The 26,077-nt window shown below is 45.0% G+C and overlaps 2 protein-coding genes across 21 annotated transcripts in view; one reads left to right on the top strand and one right to left on the bottom strand.

Moving 5' to 3' along the window:
* Nucleotides 1–3,983, top strand: part of LRBA (LPS responsive beige-like anchor protein) — a 558,252-nt gene extending 554,269 nt beyond the window's left edge. Inside the window, exons 58-59 of the mRNA XM_006906268.3 lie at nucleotides 954–1,105; nucleotides 2,846–3,983. Of these exons, the coding sequence (XP_006906330.1) occupies nucleotides 954–1,105; nucleotides 2,846–2,936 (243 nt within the window). The 3' untranslated portion in view covers nucleotides 2,937–3,983. The remainder of the gene's footprint in view (nucleotides 1–953; nucleotides 1,106–2,845) is intronic.
* The window catches only part of DCLK2 (doublecortin like kinase 2), a 153,843-nt gene that overhangs the window by 7,772 nt on the left and 119,994 nt on the right, over nucleotides 1–26,077 (bottom strand). For 7 of the 20 annotated variants that reach the window (XM_015600706.2, XM_025042829.1, XM_025042822.1 and 4 more), the window contains 7 exons: nucleotides 24,033–24,166; nucleotides 23,581–23,658; nucleotides 18,346–18,442; nucleotides 17,670–17,750; nucleotides 16,303–16,419; nucleotides 7,285–7,488; nucleotides 5,456–5,593 (listed from right to left, as the gene is read on the bottom strand). In XM_015600706.2, the coding sequence (XP_015456192.1) occupies nucleotides 5,525–5,593; nucleotides 7,285–7,488; nucleotides 16,303–16,419; nucleotides 17,670–17,750; nucleotides 18,346–18,442; nucleotides 23,581–23,658; nucleotides 24,033–24,166 (780 nt within the window). In that variant the 3' untranslated portion in view covers nucleotides 5,456–5,524. The other 13 variants (XM_006906270.3, XM_025042805.1, XM_015600711.2 and 10 more) reach the window with 10 other exon arrangements.

The raw sequence follows: 26,077 nt of genomic DNA on the forward strand, positions 1-26,077 counted from the left end.
CACAGACTAAAATAAAGAGATGGAAAAAAGGTATTTCATGAAAACAGAAACAAAAAAGCTGGAGTAGCAGTGCTTATACCAAACAAAATGGACTTTACAGGCTTATAACAAGAGACAAAGGAGGACCCTGTAATCCTACTTCTGGGTATTTGTTCAAAGAAACCCAAACCATTACTTCGAAGGGACATGTGCACCCATATGTTCACTGCAGCATTATTTACAATAGCCAAGATAGATATGGAGGCAGCCTGGGTGTCCATCAGTGGATGAATGGATGGAGAAGAGGTGGTACACATATATAGTGGAATACTACTTAGCCGTGAAAAAGAATGGAATCTAGGCATCTGCAACAACATGAGTGGACCTAGAGGGTACTGTGCTGAGTGGAGTACGTCAGACAGATCTAGACAAATATCGTATATGTAGAAGCTAGAGGACAGGATAAACAAGCAAAATAGAGACCACCTCGTACATACAGAGCATTTGGATGGTTGCTGGATTGGGAGGAGTGGGGGTATGGGTGAAGGGGAGGGGATTAAGAGGTACAAATTGGTATTTACAAAATAGTCATAGAGATGTAGGGTATAGCATGAGGAATAAAATCAGTATTGTAATAAATATGTATGGTATCAGGTGGGTACTGGATTTACCCAGGTGATCGTTTCATAAGTTATATAAATATCAAATCACTATTGTACACCTGAAACTAATAATATTGTATGTCAACTATAATTGAAAAAAAATATTTAAAGAAACAAAAAACTCAAGCATGGCCTAACTGTCCATTTGATTTTGAGAAATGGCAAAAGTCTTCCACGACTCCTGATTTCCTGAAAGCCCCTCAGGAGCACATATGCACTGCCCCTCCCTTCTCCCTGTGCCATCATGTACGAGGGCCAGGGGCCAAGTTCCCCTAGAGCCACACCTCTGCTGAATGTTGCTTTGTCTTACAGGCCATCCAGCTGAGCCGGGACGGGCAGTACCTGCTCACAGGAGGAGACAGCGGTGTGGTCATGCTCCGGCAGGTGTCGGACCTCAAGCAGCTCTTTGCCTATCCGGGCTGTGACGCTGGAGTCCGGGCCCTGGCCCTGTCTTACGACCAGAGGTAACACTGGCATCATGGTCTGCTAGCGGTGGCAGTAAAGACCGCAGAGGGAATGTATTTAAATGGGCTGAGTTGTGGTGGTCACCTATGCAATGAAAAAAGCCAATCGATATTGGGGTTTCCAAGATACTTTTAAAAAGTGGGATTTTCTTTCTGATGGCATTGCCACTGTGGACAAAGGTGAAGTCTCCAGGACTGGACAAGACTTAAGACACAAAAGCTCCAGTTACACATTGCTGTTTATTACAGCACCTTTTTTCTTAAATTTTAAGTGTCATAAAGTGTTTAATGTAAAAAGTCCACATCTCTGTCCATGAGGATTCCATTGAGAGATTTGGCTTATTTCCTAAAACCTCCCAAGTGGTAAATTTTGGGGTGATACTCTTTATCTAGAGTTTTATTTCCTCTTAATATACACTTATTTTAGTTCCTAATTTTTTGTGTGTGGTAACAAAATTTACCATTTAAGCCACTTTTTGGTATATAATTCAGTAGCATTAAGTAAATTTACGTTGTTATATGCAGTCATCACCACTGTGATCAGTGAATATGTAATTCATTACTTTCTTGATGAATTGACCTTTATGTTGACATACAGTGTCTGTCTCTCGCTACAGATTTTGACGTAAAGCCTGTGTTGTCTGTATTAGCATAGCTACCCACCTCTTTTTGTTGCTATTTGCAGGGAATATCTTTTCCCACCCTTCGCTCTCAACCTGTTTGTCCTTAGATCTAAAGTGAGTCTCTTGTCAGCATATATTTGATCATGTTTTTTTAGCCATTCTACCAGTTTCTACCTTTTGTTTAGAGTGTTTAACCTCTTCACATTTAAAGTAATTGCTGATCAGGAAAGACTTTTGCCATTTTACTATGTATGTGTTTTCTGGGTCTTAGAGCTTTTTTGTGTCCCTCATTTCCGCCTCCTTTTGTGTTTAGTTGATTTTGTGTCGTGACACATTTCAGTTCCTAATTTTATAAGAGGTAGGAAAGATACTGAACATGACTTCTAAGGACTGGTCTTAACCAAACCGTACAGAGAAAGATCTAAGATAATAGGCTGAGCCTGGCAGCTCTGAGGGAGGCTCGTCTGCCTGCTCTCAGTCTCCTCCCTGCACCACTGTCTCAGGGAGGGGAACAAGCAGCAGCAGCAGCTCCTGCCTTTAGTGATCGCTTCAGAAATTGCTGTTATGAAAACGAGGCCTCGCTCTACCTAGAGCATGATGGACATAGACTGTTCTGCCAAGCGAGCTCCGCCCAGATTACGGTCAGCACTCTGCTTTCTTACTCTTCACTGATTATCTGCCTGTCACAGATCTGCCACTTGACTATTGGCTGCATCCTCCACCAGCAATTACTTTGAGATGGTGGTCCTTTGTTTTGATTCTGATACCTAACATAAAAGATAGTGCTCTCCAGCCCCGCCCCTGCATAGAAGTTATCAACCTGCTCAGGTTTTAGTGCTTCATCCTACGTGTACCAGCTGTATTTTCAATAGAAAGAAAGAAAGAGAGGAAGAGGGAGAGAAAGCTATGGCTTGGATCCTTGTAGAGTGTCAGAAGTGGCACTCTAAGCTTACTTGGGGCTGCATTTTAGTCATCGAAAAGCATACCTTACTTCTCATAAATTGTAGTGCTGCCATCTTCCATCTTTACCTTGTGGATTTAGGGAGGGCAGTTCTTTTAGTAACAGATCTCTAGGAAATAAATAGGTTTGTAAGCCCTCTCTCTGTGCTTCTCCCAGGTGCATCATTGCTGGCATGGCCTCAGGAAGCATCGTTCTGTTCTACAACGACTTTAACCGGTGGCATCATGAATACCAAACCCGCTACTGATAGTGACAGCTGCACATCAGCCTTGCCCCCAGCCTGGGCAGGAGGGGTACCCTGGAGCATCTTTTAGAAATAGCTACCACATATGAATGTAACTTAAATTTGCTCTTAAGCAAAATATTTTTTAAAGTTAATTGCTATTTTTGTAGACTTTGCTCGACTTTGGGGGTGGGTATAGCAAAGCAGAAAACTGGCTGCTGGGTTCTGTAGTTTAAAAAAAAAAATCTATATTTTTAGTCATATCAAGAAGTCTATTTTCACCAATTATGGAAACTTACAGTGGAGTGAGTAAACCCACTTATTCTAGCTGTATTATGAAAAAAAAAAAACACTTCCCATTTATCTGTAATCTTGACAAATATATGATTTTAGTAGGGAAGTGGGTTATAATACTGGGATAGGGGAATTTTATGCTGTACTTTGGGTCCTGTATTTTTCCAAACAATTGTGCTTCTTAAGTGCTGAAATTTCTGGGACTTAAATAGTAATGTTTAAATTATGGTAAATGTAATTTAAAACATCTCAGTGAATTATTTCTATCCATATTCTTCTTCGAGCATGTTTTAGACCTAGGAAATTATGGTTTGGGGAGGGCTATTTTATTGTGTGGTTAACATAAAAGATGTAATGTTATAGCAAGTGTGAAATATTTACAATGTTTTCGTGATTTGTCATCCTCATCGCACACCAAAATGAAATGATGGAAATGTTCTTGGGCTCACAACATCTGTTTTAAAGTTGCAAGTACCAAAGCTCAGCCCTGAGGTGTGACTGGGCCCAAGCTGAGGCAGGGCCTTTGGGGGCTCCCCGTCTCCCACCCTGGGTCGGGGAAGGCAGGCTCCAGGTGCTGTATTAAGCAACACCCCCTCTTACCTTCTATTTGTTACCAAACTATCTGCACCTTCCTTTTGATTAGCAATTTGTACTAAGAAACAATGTCATTTTGGTGTTGTATAATCCTACTTTTCTAGTAGATTGCTGTATGGAATTCTGTGAAAAATATTTGAGAAAAGGTCTGTATTGCATAAATAAATTCTTTGTAAGTTGTGAGCTTTGACGTTCCATCTCTGTTCTCGTGCACCTCACCTAAAAGGGTCCCCTTATACTTTTCTACACATTCAGCTCTTCTCTAAAAGCAGAGATTTAGAGTGGAACAACTCAGTTTGAGAGAAAAATTAAATGACATTTACAGCTGAACTTTTGGCAATATCTTTTCACTCCTAATTTTAAAACACTGATAAAACAACTGTTTGCAAAAATTTTTTTTTAAAAAGTCAAACTGGTTAAATTATAGATTTTGAACAACCAATGAGAGACTCTCTTGAATGAAAACCAGAACACGGGCCTTCTCTGTCCAGATAGCTCCCGCTCACTGAGACATACACAAATGAGAACACTAAACCTGTATCTAACAAATGACCAAACAAGGAACTTTATGTACTATGTCATTTACCATCCACGACTGCTTTATAAACCATTAAAGAAAATAACAGATAGTAAAACGTGAGAGAGGGCAAGTATATCTTAGAATCCAGGAAACGTCCCTGTGACTGGTAACATTAGCTAAACGTGCTCACTGGAAATCTCGTGCTTTGGAAATCGTAGGGAAATGGTGGAAGACAGTTAGGAATGCCTGTCACAGACTGGGCACATGACACTTCAGCCATATTGCTTCAAAACGCCTGAAGCAAAGTTAATAAAGCAGCTTCCTCTTGAAGCCTGAGAAGAAAATCAGTGCCTCTACCACTTTTATCGTGTTTAAAATTTAGAACTATAGAAAATTAACTGAATTTTCAGTTAACAAATGTAGCTGGCATCAACACAACGGCTTCTGAATGGTAGAATCTATTTAGTACAATATTTGTTAGGATTTATCTAACATTCAAACATTTATCCAGTTTTAACTCAAAAAAAAAAAAAAGCATTACTTTAAATGTAAACCAATTAGGGAAAAAAGTTAACATGGTTTGGGATGAAAGTGAATGAACTACATTATTCACTTTCAGGAAAGTGGACATAGCTCAGTTACATACAGTGATTTATGGCTGGTTTTCAGATGCGTCGCCTCAAAAAATTAAGATTTTCTTCCCAGATAGTACAGATTCTTTCTGAACTATCACCAGTCTAGTCCTTGAGGCTCTGTAATTTCAGAAATACCACTAAGATCTCTGGAGCAAAGGATGAGGGCTTAGAGAGTAGAGACGGTGAAAACCTGACGAGCACACCGATACAAACTGGTGGACAAGTCACGCAGATGAGCATCTTAGTCCCCAAGCACAGCCAACCTCCGTAAGTAAATGCTTCCACAGATTAATCGATAAAAACAAACAGTTTTGCCTCCTGAAAAAAACATCACACTTCAGTTCTACTTCTCAGCATACCAGACAAGAAGATTCAAAATATCCTGCACGGCAACATGAGAAGCTGTGGGACATGAGGTGAGAACCTTACAATCCGGCCCTTTTCCATCCAGCTCTAAGAGCAGAGTTGAGCCAAAAGGCCAGGGGGCTGCTCACACATACCTGGTGCCATATGTCCTCCCACCTCGATGTGAGAGGGGCAGTGGGATGCAGAGGTCGTGTGGGTCAGGTTCACAGGAGATGGCCAGGGAACCCTGGCTGCAGCCAGACTGCACGTCCACTTTGTACCCTTTTCAGCAACTAGAATTGAGTGAAAACAGCAGACAACAATTAGATGCATCAAGATAGGAGTCTGAGGGGAGAGACTTTCACTAGGTTCCTTCAGTATGATGTCAAGAGCTCCTGGCCATGCAAATCGTGGGCCCAGTTTGGTCCTTCTGCATCAGTTCTGTCCATCACTGCTGAAGAACACAGCGGACCTACGAGATATCCCTCCACACCAAGCAGCAGAAGTGTCTTTAAACATCTGGAGGGATCTCAACATAGCATGGTGGAGAAGCTCTGCCAGTTCCAGGTGTCTGTTCTAGATCATGGAGTAGCCTCCTGTCATCAAGTGACATCATGTGAAATCACAAACTGAAAAGGGGGCGGGACTTAAATCTCAAAATCTGCATAAGCCATGCATATCAGCAACCACACCAACACCTCCTCTTGGCTATCCCTGCCCCCTCCCCACCCTAAGGAGAGAGTTTTCTACTTCAACCAGGAGAGCAACTTGCTTAGCTACTTCCCTTTTTTGTCACATAAAGTGTAATGGTGTCTGTCATGCAGGAATCTCCAGTTTTCATTGCAGGGGGAAGCAAGGAAGCTGGGAAGTTGCTAAACATCCTAACTGGAAAAAGGGAAGAAGAGACCATAAGTGGAAAATCAATAAAGTAACAAAATAAATAATAATTCTGTGTCCTCTCAGACAAGTGGGAGAAACACCTTTCGGACTTTTTTTTTTAGATTTGAAAAGTGGAGTCCATGATGCATTTCTTAGATTCCCCCGTCATAAGATCACTATTTTAAAAATCCAAGGCTACTATTAATGACACTGACACATCACTGCCAGTCCTCATTGTTGTGAGCCAGAAAAGCAGATTGCTCTCACCAAGGGGCATCACATTTTTCTGATGACACCGAGGTGGTCTAGCCTCTAGGCAAGCTGTCTTCCTGCGACGGCCAGGCGCTCCGGCAGGGAAAGAAGGCAATCTACAAATATTCCTGTGAATTCTGAGGCCTCCGCCGTCATATGCCAGAAACATGAATTATTTTTCTGCCCGAGGTTCAGGAATATTTTTTCTTGCCAAAACCGAGATCTGGGGGGAGCTGGGCAGGCTTGCTACTTCCTCAGACCTGGCAGGAAGCAACTGGCTGCTTTGCAGCTTTGGACTTGGATAATTTGACATTTTCCAGACCCAACTTCAGCCTCAGCACAGACAGGTGCCCAGCCCTCCCAGTTCACCCTTCTGGGTTGAAGGCACCCCAACCACACTGGGGGCCCGAGGCACCCAGCTCCACCCTGAAGGAAAGGGCGTGTGTTTGGGAAGGGGCAATGACAGGAGCAAATGATGGTCACTGTACCGAATATACCCATTGTCCCCCTCAGCTATTCAATGGTGGCAACTCCTCCCCACAGCTACCTGCCTCTGGGTTCAAGGCTGTGGGTTTTATCATCTGATAGCCACTGAAAATCCACTGGCTAAGACTAACCAAAGTTGTATAGGCATCAGCCTCCCTCCAAAGCAATGACTTTCTTCCTCTCACAAAACGCACACACCCCTGCTCTGATAACCTTAGTCTCAGTCTTCTACCACTTTGCCAGGAGTCTCCCCTTCACCTGCTGACTGCCGCCTTATGACACAGACGTCCCCTCCAAAGCATGTCTGACTACCTAGACGGGTGGCCCAGTTATAAGGACAGCTGCCTCTGGGTGACAACTGCTGTACCTGCACCGCAATTCTTGAGGGTCCCGGAACAGCTCCATGCCTGGGAGGGCTCAGCTGTACCATGCACATACTTCTCACGATGCACTTGAAGGTCATGCTAACATGTAAGCAGCTCTCTTGGCATCTAATGAAACAGTGATCAGTGAAGTTCTCCACTCCGACATCTCTCACGTGAAGCAGTGCCCACCAAGGCCTCGGACGGTTCTGTAACAGAATCACAGGACTTTACACTTAGATTCCACACCACAGGTTTGGACTAGTGTTTTCACCTGCTGAGATCATTTTATTTTTTTTGTTTTTGATGCCTACAGCACCTGGTCTTCCTAGGTGGTCTCCCATCCAAGTACTAACCAGGCCCGACCCTGCTTAGCTTCTGAGATCAGACAGGTCAGGCTTGTTCAGGGTAGCATGGTGCTGAGATCATTTTAAATCAGTTCATCCCATTTAAAACAACAGAGAAGCATTCTTTCTACATAGCCATTCACATCACGTGCCAAAAATAAAACAACAGAACAAAGACAGAGCTGTGGCTTCTGTAGAGCTGCCCTGTCCAGTGCGGCAGGCCACATGGCCATTAAGCCTTTCAACATGCCTAATCCGCGCTGAGATGTGCCATGTCAATACATACCTGATTTCAAAGAATTAGTACAAAAAATGTAAACTATCCCAACGATTTCCTATACTGATCATAAGATGAAATAATACTTTGGATGTATTTAAACATATTGGGTTAAATAAAACATACTGTTAATTTCATCCATTCCTCTTTACCTTTTTTTTAAAATGTGGTACCAGAAAATGTTAAATTACGTGGCTTGCATTATGTTTCTGTGGGACGGCAAACTTGCTGCTGAAAGCTTTCTCCGAGAATCATTAATCAGCCGTCTTCCTTTCAGTGTGGTTAATCTGTTCTGAACGCTCATTATCCCGATTCACATTTTACAATCTTATCCATTAAACAATTCTGGGAAATGTTTTGCCAAATGCTTTCAATCCATGTATTTCATATATTTCCATATCAGAGCAATCTTTATGATGAGAGGGAGACAGGCACTCACTGACTCTTGGCCCAACTGCTGAGCCTAGCAGGCATCTCACATGGCTTCTGCAGGGCACCACTTCCCTTTTTCTACCCTTATTCAAAGGTTTCCTTAGATGTTGATCACCTGCTCAAGTAAAGGAATGAACATAAAATAAGCACATGCCATTCTCACTGTGCAGGAGTAGAGGAACCCAGCAATTAAGTACCTGTATTAAATTTGCATTCTGAGAACAGGAGCTCAACAATTGTTTGCTAAATGCACAAGTGAATACACAACGTGTTTGTGGTATCAGAACTTTTATTTAGGATCATTATCCAGATGACCACTCACATCTAGGCCTTGGTTTGCCCCTAAATGACAGGGACCTCCGAACAGAAGAGCTTTGGCATTGGTAGAACCTAAAAACACATCGTGGCTCTGTCTCCTACCAATTCTGTGACCTGGGTTATGTCACCGAACTTCTTGGATGGCTCAAGTCACACCACATACTGCTCTAGGTGTTTGTGGGGTAAAGTGCCAGGCCACTGCTAAGCTGCTGCCACACCTAGTTCTTACTGCTTCCTTTCTCTAGGCCATCCCCCACCCCTCACCATGTCCCAAGCCACCCCAAGTATGGCGTAGAGGATGGGAGCATGTGCCGGACAGAAGGTGCTCCTTCATCCTGTCACCAGTGACTGGCACTGCCCTGGCCATGTATTTTCTTAAGTCTTTAGCAAATATCTTTGAACTTCCAGTTCAAGGGCGGGGTGTCGGGTTTCAGGCTCTGATCAGCACCAGAGGCCTTGCTCTACCACTGTTTTCATTTCTATGCTCCTTCCTTTACGTCTTCCATTAACAAGTACATTTCCATGAGGAGCTATGAAAGTTTTGGCTCTAAACAGTTGATGAGGAGCGAGATGAGCAGAATTGTCCAGATCTGTCCATCGTGGCTCTTTTGAATCTGCCCTCCTCTTGAAGCCGGCACCTGCTGCGGCTGTGGGTCCAGGACGCCCAGCTACATTTTGTAACCAGACTCTGGATCATGAGTCAGTGTCAGTATGGAGAGAAATCATCGCCTAACACCTCATTCGGACATCTATTTGAACTGAGAGATCTAGGGCCAAAGCATATGGTTTCAAGCCCTGCAGTTGTCTCGCCTTGAGAAGTTGGGGACAGATGCAGTACCTGTGGTCAGAGCTCCAGGCAAGCAGACATTATGAGGGAACAAAAAACAGGAGCCGAAATGCACTGAAAGCAGAGACAGGAGACCACACAATTTCAGAGAGAGGCAGAGATGGCGAGAGAGAAAGAGAGACAGACAGAGTGACAGAGAGAGAGACGGGCTGGAACAGATGCCTGGACTCCCCATTTCCTATAAAGCCTCACCTTCCTGCCATTGGTTCCATGATTTCTCTGCTGTCTACCAACGATCTGTTTATTCTTGAGCTTTTGCTGCATGAGCTACTAGACCTATGATCACATAAACTTTCACCAAAGCGCATCTCCACCTGTTCTTCCCAAGCATCACTCATGGGCCCGAGACGTCACGAAAAACAGACAATGGCACCAGCCAGACCCTGGGCCTTTGATCACACATCTTTCCAAAACAACAACACAGAAACCTCTGCCCACCCCGATTACTTTTTTTTTTTTTTTTTCCAATAAGGAAAAGTTTATTGCAGGTTGGGTACACTTGTAGGAGGCAAAAATCTAACAATCAGAATGAACTACAGGGCCCACCGCTTTAGAAGATGAGCAGGTAAAACAAATACACGGATTATGTACAATTATTAAAAAGAGCAGGGGGTTGGAAAACAAGGGAAAACTGCCCGCAGCCTTCCAGAAGGTGGGTGACAGAGGGCGTCTGCAGAGCACCTCCCGCCCCCGGCCTGCCCGTGCTCCCGTGTTTCCTGGCTGTTTCCACCGGCTCCGGATAAAAAGCAGACGACGAAAGGAGACGGACTGGTGGCTCCTCAGGACGCCGCGTGTACCCTGCTCTGCGAGCAGCCAGCTTGCTGAGAAGAAACCGCCTTCGCCAGGGAGGCCGCAGGCGGCAGGCCTTTCATTAAAAACCCCAAAGGGCAACTTCGTGAGCAGTTTTAAATCGTATGTGGGAAGAGTTGGGGGGGATACACACAATGTCTAGGGAAGAAAGTGACCTTCCCCTATCCTCTGTGTAGAAATAAATATCCAGTGTTTTCTTAAGGGAGCCCAGCACTCCTCCTTGGCTGCTCCCCAGGCACCTGGACGCACGTCTGGCGGTCTGGGCTGAGTGTCCGATGACCAGATTGTCCTCTTACATACATGCTTGTTTCTTCCACCAGAAAGCCAGTCCCCCAGTCCCTGTCAGCAGAGGAGGAAGGTGCCATGTCACCTCTCACAGGACACCCACCAAGGGACAAACGCAGTTCTAAGTTCTCAGTAAGAAAAAAGGAGCACTTCGAGTTTACTGAAATGAGGGAGAGATCGTGGCTCATCCCAAGTGTTCCTATAAAAATGCATTAGATGCTGGAAAAAAGTTCACATTCTCCTGGTGACGCTGTGAAATGTCCAATGAACTGAAACTCAGATAATTTAAAACAAGCCACTCTGAATATCTGCCACCCAAGCTGACGCGGTATATGACACCTCCAGGCACTGGAAAGCAGAGCCCAGACTGTGAACCAAGACCAAGCCCAGGGCCCTGGGCTCCTGGCAGCCAGCAATCAGCAAAGGGAGGCTCGGCGTCGGAGGGCGGCACGGCTTAGGCCTGTCTGCCACGGTCAGTCACGGTGGCGGCGCCAGGTCCCTGCCCGCTCACAGCCCGTGGCAGCAGGAGGGGAGGGGGGTGTGGGAGGTTCCAGAGGGGCAGGGGCCAAGGCTGCCACCCCAGACACAGGGCTCTCCTCAGCGGAGGGAGGAACTGGAGATGCGGGCTCCATCCCGGGCCGGCCGCTGTCCTGACAGTGTTTGCTGCAGAAGATCTGCCCCTCCTTATCTAGAGCCGTGTTCTGAAGAGAAAGCAGCAGAGACAACATGTTAGCCTGGCCAGGGCCGGGGCGAAGCCACCACGACAGAGCGCACCACAGAGCATGCACGGGACTCAGAAACAGAAGAGGAGAAATAACCTCAAGCCTCCCTTCTGACAGAAGCCTAAGAGCAACGCAGGCTTAGGGCACCCGCCCCAGGCCACAGGTGGTACGTGGCCTCTGCTCCTACAGCTAAACCTGGGCCCTGAGCGGCAGCCTGGGGCGAACCGTTTCTAGCTCTGAGCTGCGCCTCAGTTCTGAATGTGTCTTTGCATACCCAGACTTGAGCCCAAAGAATCCTGGGACAGTAAGCAAACCCTATGAGAATGCTGGGGCTTCAATAGTCAACTTTTCCAAAGGAAGTTCTCCGTTACAGATGGAAAAGATTCTCACGTGTCATAAAAATAAGAAATCCCCTTACGACCCACATGGCTGCATTACTGTAACGCAGGAGGGCCTGGGGATCCAATGGCCTTCCACGATCCCCTCACCTGCTCTTCTTGACCTCATCACAGCCCCAAAGTTTTTAATCCACTCAACTCCTCAGGGAGCACAGAAATAGCCACGAACATGAGGAAACTGCCTTCCTTTCTGACCCTAGACTGGGAGATGGGACTAGTCTACTTTTCTCCTCCTCTGATTCAGTTTGAATATTTCTTGCTTGTCCAGTGAGACCCAGACAGCTGCCATCTCACCGGGCTTTGCAAACGTGGGGGAGCTTTCAGCTCTCAGGCACCTTTAGCTAAAAGGTACACCATCCGAAGGCCTTTTATAATTTGACTTCCCTGCGAGGATGAGAGGGGGGGGGCGGATATGAATAAACAACAGGGCTTTCTAAGATAGACTAGTGTGGCTGCCTGCAGGGCACTTGGTGTCAACTCTCAAATAGATGTTTTCCAGAGGCCCTTCCTTCTGAGCTCAAGCTGAACATCTGGCAATTTCCAAGGGCAATTTCAATTACCTGCAGAAGAGGTAACTGAAGAAAGCCAAAGAAGAAACTGAGCATCGCTCTTATCAAGCTTCCAAGCCCGTAGTATGAGAGGCAGCCTAGCCACTCTTTATCTGCCACAAAACTTATCCTGGGTGAAGGAAACCAACGCTTCTCCAGTTATTTCTCCTTTCCTCTTCCTGTCAAGAGGACACGCATGTGTGCAGCCGAACAAAGCAGCGCGGTGCAATTAGTACGTACCGTGGCCTTGGACCTAGTCAGAGGCAAGCAATGCAGGCGGCGGGAGAGGCAGGAGAAGCGGGGAGAGAAGCAGGGACAGAAACTAGACTTACTTTAAACAGAAGCAACACGATTTAAACAGTTTCCTCTCTCTTAAATTAAGCCCAGATCATTCCCAAATTTCCCCCTGAAAGAAGCGTAATCCCCCGCTGAGCAGGGAAAGCACACCATTTGAATTCATCGCTTCTGAAGTCAAGATGCAGGGCGAGAAGCAGGTTCCTGATAATTCCCTTTTCTGCCACAAGAGGGCGTTTTCTAGTCCCTGTGGCTGGGATGAGCCCACTGGGAAAGATAAGCTCTCTCTGCAAATGCACTGTCCTTTCTTCAGCATGCTATGGACAAGTCAGAGAAAATGCAGTGCAATCCAACACCACAGGCCTGTTCTAAATAAAAATCTTATCTAATATAATTCTCTTCTCTTATCCCAAAGGCAAGCTGCCTCTACACTGTCTTACTGAGAAAAATGCATCTTTGGAAATGTAGTCGGAAAAAGAGAACAAAAGCCTTAACAAAGGTACCCATCTGATGCGGTCACTCACTAAAAGATGCCTTTCCATCCAAGTGAAAACCAGCATTTATCAGGAGAACTACTGCAGCCCTACCCCTGTGCACTTGCCAGCTTTTGATCTGCGAAGGAAGGCAATGTGGCAAGCGGAGAAGTTTTAAAATAAAGTTTTCCCAGGGTGTGCATGGCTGGCCAAAAAGGATGTCAGTAGGGACAGGAGACGCACACCGATAGGAAGCTAAGAGCTGGACGCTGGTGTCTGAAGTCTGAGACAAGCATGCAGATCTGAGGGGGGCCGAGAATTAGAAGTTGCTCTGATGAAGCGAAGTGTGTCGAATACCAGAATTCTGCTTCGGGGTTCCCCACAGTCTGAACTGGGTCAAGAGTGAAACTCGGAAGTGTCTCTCAAACTCTCAAATCAAACTGTCAAATAAAACGCAGACAACGGCGTCAACTTTGCTTTCTTCCACTGTTATTTACCATTCTTATCCTCTGATTTTCTCACCTCAAGCACCATCTTTGGGAGGCTAAGGCAGAAAGCACTGGGGTGAGAGCCGATAGTCGGTTACGCAACAGCTACCTGAGGATCCCACCGCAAACCTTGATGCACTATTTCCACTACTATTTGCATCTGTAGGAAACCATATTAGCCTCACGTACATACTCCAGTTATGAGAGCATATAGTACCAGGGAGAGCCATTTGTGATTATTTTTAATATAAAAAACATTTAAAACTATTCCCAAGGGCGGAACACACACACACAATGATGGAGAGGTGAGGATAACAACATGGAAGCATTGCAAGCTGCCCCCACACAACCATGCCCCAGCTCAGATCCTCAGCTGGGTGAGGATTAGCACCGAGTCCCCACAGAGGCCTTTTCGCCCCTGCTTTTGGGGAAAAGCCAAAATTCACAGGCCGGCTTTTTGGCTATCGAGAATTGGTACCTCCAGAGACCAGCTTTACTGATTTCTCCTGAAGGTACTGAACATGATAATGTCACTCAGCGGTTCCTCAGAGCTAATGACCTGCAGAGTTGAGTAGGGAACATGGGGTTACATGGAGCCCTGCCCACAGGCTCAGTGACAACTGAACATACATGTAAACACACAACATTTACAATCACCATTGAATTACGAACAATAATGGGCTGTTCATTCATAGAAACGTCCACTTAAAGCCGAATTTGAAATGTGACTGTGGAACTCCCATCGGCAAGTGCAAACAGTCCATTTGTCAACCATGAGATATAGGTTCTGTCTGAGGGGTATAAATGTCATTATTCAGAACAGAGCCTATACTGGGCCAGAGGACAGAGGGCCAGGTCATTCCAGAACCTCGGCAGGCCGCAGGCCTTAGGCCAGCAATTCCTATCTGGGCCCTGAGTCAACAGGTGACCCGGGAGACAAGTGTGAAACTCTCATAAGCCCTGAGCACAGGTAAAAGTTCTTCCTCTGGGAGACTATGAAAGTTAAATAACGCAATTATTAAATTTTGATTCTAACAAGTCACTCTTAAGGTTTTTCACTATATGTCAAGTGTGCCAATCTATAATGTTTTTATTTCTCTAAGTTTCCCCAGAAGGTGCCTAACAATGTAGCTTGTGGCCAGGCTGACCAGTCTCATCAGTGCTTGTCTCACAAGTGAATCACCTGAAAATATTCTCATGCTGTTGGCTCCATCAAGCTGGTTATTTTCAAAGTGTCTAAGCTATAGTTCTGACAACTCATTCTCGGGCTTTCTGCAGAACACTGCTGAAATGCCAGGAAAACCACAACTCAAGAGGCCTTCCTATTATTTTGGCACAGAGCACCCCCAAAGTCCTGCAACATGTCAGAAGACCCCGTGTGCAAGCTTTGTCAGGGGGAGAGAAGAGCGGGTTGAGGGCACACTTCCCAGCAGGGGAGGGGTGAGGGAGCTGCAAGGACATTCAGAGGGCTCAGGCCTCGTCTGGGGGAGGGAGGAGACAGACCGAACAGCAGAGGCTAAGAAGGCGGTGCCCACTCCACAAACGTACCACACACCGTATTCCTTAGTCACAGGGGGGGATGGGGGTGCTTTCCCTCCAGCGTCTATCTGGATCTCCTTAGGTTCCTAGACTATAAAGTGCCATGAGAATAAGTGCCTGCTTTCCTTCTAGTTGGATAGGAAACAAGTCAAGCCTTTTCCAGAAGGTGAGAGGTCTGTCCTAGGTAAGAATGATGGAGCTGTGGAGAGAGCCCATCACGAGCTGTCGGGCCCCAGGTGGCTTTGGTGCTGCTAAGGCCTCATGCTGTCAGGGGTGGCCCAGATGCTAACAACTCAGCCGCCCATCTCCTTCCAAAGTCTGATTCCGAAGATACCCCAGCTGACTCTGGCTCTGAGGTGCCAATCCTATGAGTGGTGTGGGCAGAGCAGAGGGCCCAGCCCGAGCCGACGGCCGCTGTGTGCCCAGGCCCCGTAGCAGCTGCGGAGAGGTACGGAGCTGCTTTGCAAGGACTAGAGTCTGGACGGCTGGGTCAGGTGTGCTGATCGTGCTTCTGGGTCAAGTTTACTTGTCCTATCTGTCTTTTCCCTTTTGCTGAGCTCACTTTAATGTTACTTCACTTACTTTAATGTCACTTTTAATTTGGTGAGTTTGTGGATCTAGATAAGCTGCCTTACAAACACTGGAAGAAGCAAAGTCTGAAAGAATATGGGGATCATTGTTACTGATTTCTCATAACCTTTTACCCACCCTGAAAAAAACTATTTTTTTTTTTTACATTGTTTTGTACTTTTAAAAGCCACAAAACATTTTTTTTTAAATGGCATTTGTTCAACTTTAGTTGTTTCTTATCCCAAGTCCCAAAGAAAGAATAATTCACACTTCAAATAACCTATTTTTGCAGCCTCGAGTAGTCAGGGTTTACTCCCTTATGCTGTAAATCCCAGCCAGGCTTGGGAATCCCTCTCCAGATGAGGAAGCAGAGGACAGCAGCGGCAGCTGCCCTGGAGGCCACCAAGCCCAGAAGGGGCCAGCGGCTCCTCAGCGCCGGCCTGGCCTCGCTGGCGCCTGCACGATCCCCTGCCCCAGGACTCGGCCTGGGACGGCCCGATGGGGCACTTCCCGAGCCAAGCCAATCTCGAAGCAAAAAGAGGAGCATGGGGGGCGGGGCACCAGCTTCCATGTGAGGGACGCTCTCGGCTATTTACTTTAGAAGGGTCAATGCCGGCTGAGCGCTCAGGCCGGACACTGCAGCTTGCCCAAGGCAGAGCCGTGCGCTCCACTTACCATGATGACGGAGACCCCGGTGGTGGTGCTGTTCTGTTTGGGGAGCGCATTATTAAAGTGCTGTTTTAGTTTACCTGTTACTTCGGCCTGCATATTATTCTCCTGGGAGGCATCATCCTACAGAAAAGAATCAAGGACAGCGGTTTTGGCTCTCACGGCTAACTCTATTCCTTAGCAGGCGCCACCATCACCGCCACCGCCTCCTCTTCCCAAACGGGCCCATTTCCGGAGGTGAGGGCAACAATGACCCTCTAAAAACGATTCCTGTCATCCCGCAGCCCCAGGCTCTCCGAAAGACCCCATGTCATTCACCCCACTCCCGTGGCCCAGAGTAGGCCGAAGGTGAGCACAGGTATCCAGGGGCACAAAGAAGACGTTCCTCGGGGTTCTGAGACCCGCCCCCGCCCCCACCAACATAAACACCACATAATACAATACAGATCCTTCTCCCGGAAACCCCACATTAATGGACAGTTTATCATTTATCAGTTTAGCTAGCTGTTAGTCTTTATTGTTCATAAAAAAATGGTACAGATCCTTCTCCCGGAAACCCCAACATTAATGGACAGTTTATCATTTTAATCAAGAACCGAGCTAGCTGTTAGTCTTTATTGTTCATAAAAAAATGTAGAATCTAAGTTAGTTGGCCCAAGAGCCAGGTCATTTTGCAGGGTCCAGAGAGGCTGAGCCCAGACACTGGTCATCTGGGATAGCGGTGGTGGCAGAGGTACACAGGGAGCTGTGGGCGACAGCCCTGGGCGCAGTCTCTAAGCCTCACCTTCCTGGAGCCTCTGGGAAGGAGGGACTTGCAAACGTTCCTACTGCCACCATCTATAGGGCTGTGTTTATCCTAAACCCAGAGGCATCACCAAGCACAAAGGAACCGTAGTCAACAGGACATGTCCTCTGTCCAGCTCTGGAAGGGACTGTGTCAGACTCCTCGCCCACAGCAGGAGGTCTCCTGTGGCCACGTGCCACGAAGACAGAGATCAGGGTCTGAAATGTGCTCCTATCTGGGCAGATCCTGAAAACCCTCAAACCCCAGAACTACAGAAGGCAGAAGCTGAAAGGCTCCTTAGAGAACATCCCAGCCACCCCTTTCACTTTGCAGTGGAGGAACTGAGGCCCAGAGAGGGACAGTCATGCCCAGGTCACTCACAGAGCAGAACTGAATACTATGGGATCCTGGTGCCAGCTGCCTTCTCCTAGAGCACCAGCTTCACGCCACTTACTCCGTAGAGGAGACATTCTACCTGCCGTGGAACTTGGGTGCAGAACTCTGCATGTGCAAAAGGCCACAGCAAGGAAGCACGCTGTTGGCCACAGAGCACACAGGTGTGCATTCCCCGGGGGATGTGGGTACTTACTGACACCCAGGGGTGACTCAGGATTTGTCCCGCAGTACACCGTGCTTCCACGTTTACCTGAAGCATTTGACTGATTAATTCCTGGAAAGAAACGAAGGCTTATTGTCATAAAGGAGATGAAAGGGGGTAATTCCAGCATAAACACAGAAATCTGAGTTTGCACCAAGTGCTTCAAAGAACAGCCAACACAGCTCAGCCATCTGAACGGAAAAGCTATTATCAGCGACACTCCCAGTGCCTACGAGGCAATCACACCCGGTGGGAGAGAAAATAGTGTCTCCTGAGTCTGTAATAAACTAGATGTTCCCTCCTAAGAGCTCTGGTCATTTTCATCCTTCCGCAGTGTAACACCGCAGTATTATTCCTTTTGGCAATTCAGGATATGTCACAAGTCCATTCCTATGTTCCAGTGTCTGTCCAAGACATAATTCTTGAATAAATGACAGAACAAATGTTTAGAGCTTAGAGGAGCAAAGGAGGATGTAGGGGCAAACTGGGAAGGCAGCCAGTCCGGCTTTCGGAATTTAGTTAAGAGTTTCAGAGACTACGCCATGGAATGAACTTAAAGAAAAACCACACACTCAAAGTCAAGACAGACTTGGAGCTCAATACCAAGAGTGGCTATGGCCCCACATGAGGCAAGGGCCACTGGACACCAGGCAGCCCTAGACGGTACCTTTGCCGAGTCCGTGATATTATCCCAGTAGGGCGCTGGAAACTCGAGCTTCCCCGCCAGGATCTGATCGAAGAGATCTTCCTGGAGATTGTTCTCACTGTCAGTGACAAAGAAACAGAAGAGCCAGAGTCACCAGACAGTTCTTTTTCAACAAAATGCTCATGGAAAGAGTTGGGAGAGCAGTCCAGTCTTGTCAGCTTGGGCATGTCATATCTCCACTGCATTGACACCTTCATTTCGATAGGCCTGGGAACCAGAGGGAAGGAGGGAGGGGACAGAAGAGGAAGAGAGAGGAGACACAGATTCAAGAATTTGTCGAGTGGGTGAAGAGCTTCAGCGTGGGAAGATGACGCAGTTCTGGAGATGGCTGGCATGATGTCTGCACGACCTCGTGAACGTGCTGATGCTACTGTACACTTAAAATGGCTCAGTGATACATTTTATGTTACGTATATTTTGCCACAATAAAAAGACTCGAGGAGAAATGGAATCCACAAATAAGATAAACCCTCATTCAAAAAAAAACTATCACAGCATCTGCCCTCACTGAATCTCTCATGGCGATAAGAGTAGAAAAATAGAAAAGTAGCGCATCTGCGTCGGATCTCCTAGCCTCTCCCCTTTCCAAATTTCCAATAAAACAGCCAAAGATTAGTGAAGCAGCCAACATATGAAAGGGTCATAAGGCGTTCAGAATCTGGATAAAACGTCCGTGACACAGTTAGCGCCCCACTGGAACTTGACGTTCACCTAACCTCAGCCTGAGAGAAAGAGCCCAGGTGCACGGACGTCACCTGCAAAGGCTGAGGCAAACCTGTCCCCACCCCCAGCCTGTGCCCAACGGCCCCACCCTCAAAAGGTGCACTCACAACAAAGCCGGTGCCTAACGAATAAATGACGATTTGACTTTTGATGGACAGTGACGTGGAAATGTGAAAACACGGCTGGGAAAATTCCAGGAAGCTGGACATCTTCAACCTCCCAGAAAACTGCATCTGCACAGCCACAGACCCGCCGCACCAGGTGGGTGCGTCAAGGGTGAGAGCAAAGTCGTTAGCTTTTGAGCTCTAGTAGGAAACTCAGATGGACTGCAGGCGTCAAGACGGAAGTCCAGGAGTGGGAGTTCAGTCTCACCTGGCAAGTGTACAAACACTTCCCTTGGAGTTCCCGCCCCACCTGCTCGGGGTGCTCACCTGAGACCCAGCCATCTGGGAGGAGCCTGGTCGTGCTGCCAGCCCTCAGGTTGGGCAAGGACAAATGTATTATCTCTAGAAAAAGGTCACTGAGGGCAGTGTCTAGAGACAAATTCTGAGGGCTATATGACAGTGTGGCTGCCTCATTCCAATTCTACGAAAAAGAGAGTCTGTGAGATTTGTGAATATTCACGGCATCTACCGAAGCCCAGGCGAACCCACATCTGCTGGTCCTTGGAGCCTGAGTCAAAGGGCACACGGAGAAGCACAAGTCAGGCCAGATAACCGGGCAAGGCAAGAGAGCCCCACTGCTCTCCTAAATAGTGTTTGTGTTTTTTTAGTGTGTACCGACCATTTCTTTCTAAATATCTAAATGTTTTCTTTCTTTTTCATTGTTATTTCTCTGCTGATTGAACTCAGCTCGACTGTCCTTCAAAATGACTGAAGGACACACCTAAGAACACAATGAGATTTTACAGAAACCTTTAAGGAACTAGAGGAGACCAGGAGACAACGTGAGAAGAGAGAAAACAAATCCCCCGCTTCCAGAATCGTCCCTGTTAGCCATTCCTCTCTATGACCCCACTCGGTATTATTTTTTTATTATTTTTTTCTATTTCCTTTTATTATTTTTTCTGGAATCTCATGGTTTATATTTTGCCAATATATATGGCTTTTATTTTGTTATTAAATGGCTAAAAAGTTGGAAGCAAGTCTACAGCATTCATTTCGGTTTTTGGCAAAATAGCCTGAGTCAACAAACAAAACCCTAGGATGTACTGGCAATTAGAATGTACCCCAAAGGATCCATGCTGTGAACTGAAAGAGTTTCAGGCTGCCCTCAATAAAAGAACAGAAAGCTAAAGATAATTCATCCTTCTTAGCAGACACTTAATGAAAGCCACTCTGATTAAATCTATACTGGATTTATTAACACATTTGTACTCTACAATCTGGCTGAGATTTTCAGGGCACTTTTTTATTCTAAAATAATATAGCTCCTGGATCAAGGTGCTGTAAATCTAAAAATGTCCATTAAGAAAAACCTTAAAAACAACAAAAGAGTTTGCATGTATTCTCTCTTTTCTATGGTAAGTCAAAGCAAGGTAAAAATCAGGCAAAGTAACCTGAAAATGTAAGCTATTTTACAAACGATGTTCAAACCTTTCATTTACAGGGTGTGTATAAGAAAAAAATCTAGATATAGTCATGCAAATACTACTTTTTTTTTTTTGTCAGTGGCCCTAAGAACATACTTGCTTAGGCAATAACTAAGATGTTGATTGCCTCTGGAAAAACAACATATTTCTTAGCAACAAAGAATCTGATGTTGAAAAGACTAAATGAAGACTACATGGCAAGCTAAGACCAAAGCCTTAAAGAAAAAAAAAAAATGATACTAGCTTTAAAGAAGATAAAACTGTAAACTCCAAGTAACAATTTTAATTAAAAAGCTTTGGGCTAAAATCATCTTTTGTATAAAACAAAGAAAATGTTTTGAAATATCTGTTCAAAGGATTTTCATTTTAGGTACAAATTTATAGAGATGTAATCCTACTTTACATTTATCATTATTTAGACACCTTTATCATTATTTAAGGTCCCATTTCCATAATTTGTTATACTTTTTGTTATAGTAGGTTCTGGAATCTCTCCATAATGTCTTTGTCGTAAAGATGCCTCTGTAACTAGTATTTAACATTCCAGATTGTATTTCGCCACAACATGTGAAAGAGGAAAGAAAGCATTTTCATAAATTTCAGTCAAGTAAGCTACCTGGAGTTGTAGGACCAGCTTCTGAATATGACATATAAAGGCAGCACATTTCAGAATGTAGCTTTACTGCTTTTGATTAGCTACACTTATCTCCAGTTCCCACAAAGAAGCTGCTGTCCACTGGGTAACAAGTCATGATAACTACATATCTGTTCCATCTGAGTCTCACTTCTGCTAAAAAGTAAAAAGCGAAGTCAAAGAAAAAACTCACAAGCTGCACTGGCAAGTGGAAACACTAGAGGGAGTTGTGAGCACACATTCCTCGAAAATTGGTCCCTGGTCTCAACTTGGGTTAACCATGGAGGCGAACTATGTCGTAACTGGCCCCAAGATCGCCAGCTATCAAAATACACTACCCTCTGTGATTGACCAGTCCCCAAAACAGGTCATTACTGAAACCAGCCAGGGAACAGCGTGACTAAGAAACTGACCACAAATCATTCTCCTTCTGCTATGTACACACCTCATCTTCTCCCACGTTTACCCTATTTGACTTCATTTGGTCAATGGGACGTCAATCAACAAAGGTGAGGCAAACAGAGATTTGGAAAACGTTCAAGCAGAGGAAGTGGCCCTCTCTCCAGCTGCTTTTTAAAATCCTGTATCCTCTATCACGTGAAACCCAAGTTAGCCCACTGGAAGCTGAAAGGCACATGGCTGAGTCATATCTATTGTCCCAGTTGACAATGAGCCAACTATCGGGCATGTGAGTGACGTACACTGGGCCATCAAACCTTCACTGAGCCAGCCCAGACCAGAAGACCTGCCCAACTGATCTACGGAACTAACTGACAGCCCTAACTTTTGGGGTCATTTGTTATTTAAGAAATGCTAACTGCCATGTGCAGTAATCTTACAAACTGTGCACCTTACCGCAGGTAACGACCTTGATGGAATAGCCAGACAGAAAGAGCTTTCCACTTGTAGAAACCCACTACCGCAGGCAATGACCTTGATGGAATAGCCAGATACTGACGGCCAGACAGAAAGAGCTTTCCACTTGTAGAAACCCAACCCATGCCACGAGGACAAGGTCTCACTCACTATTTCTCTCATTAAATGTTTGTGATTTCCAGCCCTCAGCTGAGCGCTCATGCTCAGTTTATTTTTCTTGATCAATATTCTTGTGATGTCTTTACACCCTGAGACTCTCAAAATTAGAGAAAATGACATTTTATGTTTACTAAATGTCTTATGTTTACTGTAAAGTCAGTAAAAATATGCAACTCAACCGAACACTGATCGTTTTTAAAAGATAAAACTTTCAACTTTTCTGTACATTTGAAAGCTTTCATAATAAAACATTGGGAGAGGAGTGAAATGAACATATTTCTCACTTACTGATGGAATACGGCACTATAAATACCATAACCTCAGAGAATATGTTTGAGCATTTGATTCCCAGCACTCAGTGCCTGGCACACAGTAGCTGCTCGACAAATAGTTGTAAAGTGAACAAAAGAAGAGATTAAAATGAAGAGAGAGCTCAAGAAAACTCAGAAGAAAATCATCAAATTAGATGAACGTCTACTTCTGCTCCAAATCATTCATTTGCTTCAAACAAGGAGATGGGACTGATCAAAAAAGGCACCGAGGCCGAAGCCCCTCACTCAGCCCGTGTGCAACCAACACTCAGGTAACAAGTGTGCTGAGTGCCCTCCGTGACACACCCGACCCCGTGTGGCCACCTCTGCTCCCGCTAGGTGAGGTACATGGTCACCAAGAGTCAACCGTTTCGTTCCCAGGCCTATCTGTGCTGAAAGTACTTGGAATTCTACTTTATTAAATAATATGTGAACAGATAAAATATAGTCAGAGAGTTTCTTATTTCTATGAGAACTAAGTTGAATGCTTTGGAAAGTGAGTTGTTAAAAAATTAAGAGACAGCTATTAAAAATTAGGAAAAGGTTTATCTAGAAGGATCAGATTCCTTCACAGGATCTTTAAATTTCACTCCCTTTGAAAAAGAGTGAGAATGGCAACTGTAGACACTGGACAATGGGTGTGCGTTACAGAACGACCTTAAGAAGCTCAGAGGGCCCGACACCAAGCAAAGGCCTTGGCCTCATGTCAGAAGTGTGCTCAAGGAATATACATTAATAGGTCGTAAATTAAGATAAAAAGTGAAAGGCATGTTTATATAATTTTTAACTGTTATTTTTATTAACCCGTTTCTAGTCCTGACTTGCCAGAAGTAAAATGTCTGCTTCCAGATTAAAGGGAGAGAGTTTACAATTCAAATATTGTCATTCAAAGAGCCACTGACCTTCGGAACGGTGGGAATCCACAGAGAAGTATGTACGTAATCACGCCTGCTGCCCACACGTCCACCTTCAGGCCATAGCTAGAGAAACAGCAAGCGAAAGGGGAGAAAGACGCTATTACTCCCAGAACCCGCCACTTGCCTTAGTGAAGAAAAAGGGTCTTTTCAGTGTCAAATTGCTCATTCCGTGTAGAGGAATTAATTGCCTTTGGACAAAGGCATCTACTTTTCTCCCAATCTCACCACAATCTTCGGGGCTACCGCCACAGTCCCAAGACCAGCACCCTTGAAGGTAGAAGCACAAACTAAGTTCCTGAGACCAAAGTCACAATGCAGAGAACGGTCTCTCCTGCCCTCCATCGTCCCAGGAGGCATCTGAATACACAGCAGGAGGAGCAGAATACACCTTTCCCCACCAGAGTTAAGGCACTAACCAAAACCACGGGGAGTCTTACCCGGTTTCAGCAATGATTTCGGGAGCCACGTAAGTTGGTGTGCCGCACACTGTGTATAAAGGCCCTTCCACCACAGTGGCCAGCCCAAAGTCTCCCAGTTTCAAAGACTTGGTTCCATCAGGATATTCACACACCTGCAACAGAAACCAACCAAAAATCAGAAGTTGTTTTTTCCCCTCAGTGATTCCAAGAGGTTCCCCTTGGAATTAGGTAATAAGACACAGATACATTTACTAATAAACTAAGAAATCTCTCCTTGTAACATTAAAACCATGATTTATCCGTGATGCTTTAAAGTTCTAATTTTTTTCTCTTCAGAGTCATTGTGTAGAATTTGAAAGAAACAGTATTTTCCACTTTTGCAAAAAGGTCCCTACGTAGGAAAGAGTACAATGAACAGGTGGGAATGCTTACACAATAGTTTGGGATGTAGGTGGCAGCTTACCTGATGTGACCTGAGAGGACCATAAAGCTGGAAGCAGGAAACTGACCTGCACTGGGCACTGACTGTGTGTGAGGTACTAGACAGCCTCAGAAATGGTGTTCAGTACATGCCCACTAAAGCACTAAATGCTCTGAGAGACTTGCATGCTTAGTTTAGAAATTAAAATTCGGACTTATTCTCTGGACTGCCAATGATGAATATAAATATTACAGAGAGGAAACCCTTGGGAGTTGAGAAAGAAAATGAACTTTGAGATCAGACAGCCTGAACTTGAATGAGCAACCACTCCCCTGGAGTTCTGGGTGTGTGACCGCTGGAATTCACTCGTCCTCTCTGAGTGTGTCTCCTCACCTGTGAAACGCGATGATATGGGGTTGGCATGAGGATGAAACGAGACCGAGCTCAGACCAGGGCTCAGTGTCTGTTCCTTCCCCTTCCTGGAAGGCCTGGCTGATCGGGTCTGATAACCATCATGCTGGACCAGGTGTAACAGCACGGGTGAAATGGGAATGTTCTGGCTTCAATTGAAGCAACGTTTCTAGAAAGCCTTTCAGCAATGTGTATATTTCTTAACATCACTTATAACCCTTGATCCAATAAATCTAATGCTAAGAACCAGCCCTAAGGGAATGGACGTGGATCCAAAGGTTATATGCACAAGGACCCCAATCTCAGAATTTATCTGTTTTTAAAAACTGGAAGCGATGTAAGTGGTTAATGTGGCAATGACTTTGCAAGCTGTGGTACATCTCTGTCATATTACACGGTCACTAATAAGCAATTTCAAATAAATATTAATCATGTGCATAATGTCTGCTATGTTACATAAAACAAGAAGGAATATTCAAAATGACATCTAACGCACTAAAATGTTAAATTTATCTCTAGGTCTTAACACTGAGGATAACTTTTTTTCTTTATACTTTTTAGTTGTTTCCAAAATGTTTCCAATTGGTCTCATAATTAGGAAAAAATAATTTTATATATAAGCAATGGATGGTTTGGGAAGCAATCAAGTGTGTATGAGAACATAATTTAGATTTGACTGTAATCTTTAATGTGCTTGTCTATCCATATCTTAAATGTCCACTTTGAAAACAACGAATTTCAGAGAATAACTGCAGAGACTTAATCTGTACTCATCTAACGTCTTTTTTCTATTTTTATACTTTAAACTTACTTAGTTTGCTTTTCCTCATATTTTACTATGAACTGACCTAATTCACTACTACAGGAGGTGAAAAATTTAGAAAATTATGTTTTTTCAAGATAAGCATGTTAACAACATCAGCCATTAGTCCAATACTTAAAGAGGGAAGTGATTTATACAGTCATCAATAAAAACATTAAGGACCTCGGGGCTCCGCAAGCTAATGACCCCCAATCTTCATAGACATTTTAAAAAGGATAACACTGAAATACCTTTATTACTTATGATGTGCTCATCAGTTTAAGAATATTTTTCTCCTTAGTATTTTAATAACTGCTTCTGTGTTTATGTACTTAAAACACACACACAGCATATGACTTTATGACTTTCAAGTTTTACAGAATAACTGTGAGGCTTCTGAGTCCCTCCTAGATATTTATCATTCTGAGT

This window comes from Pteropus alecto, unplaced genomic scaffold, assembly GCF_000325575.1.
Source record: "Pteropus alecto unplaced genomic scaffold, ASM32557v1 scaffold50, whole genome shotgun sequence".
Taxonomy (NCBI): Eukaryota; Metazoa; Chordata; class Mammalia; order Chiroptera; family Pteropodidae; genus Pteropus; species Pteropus alecto.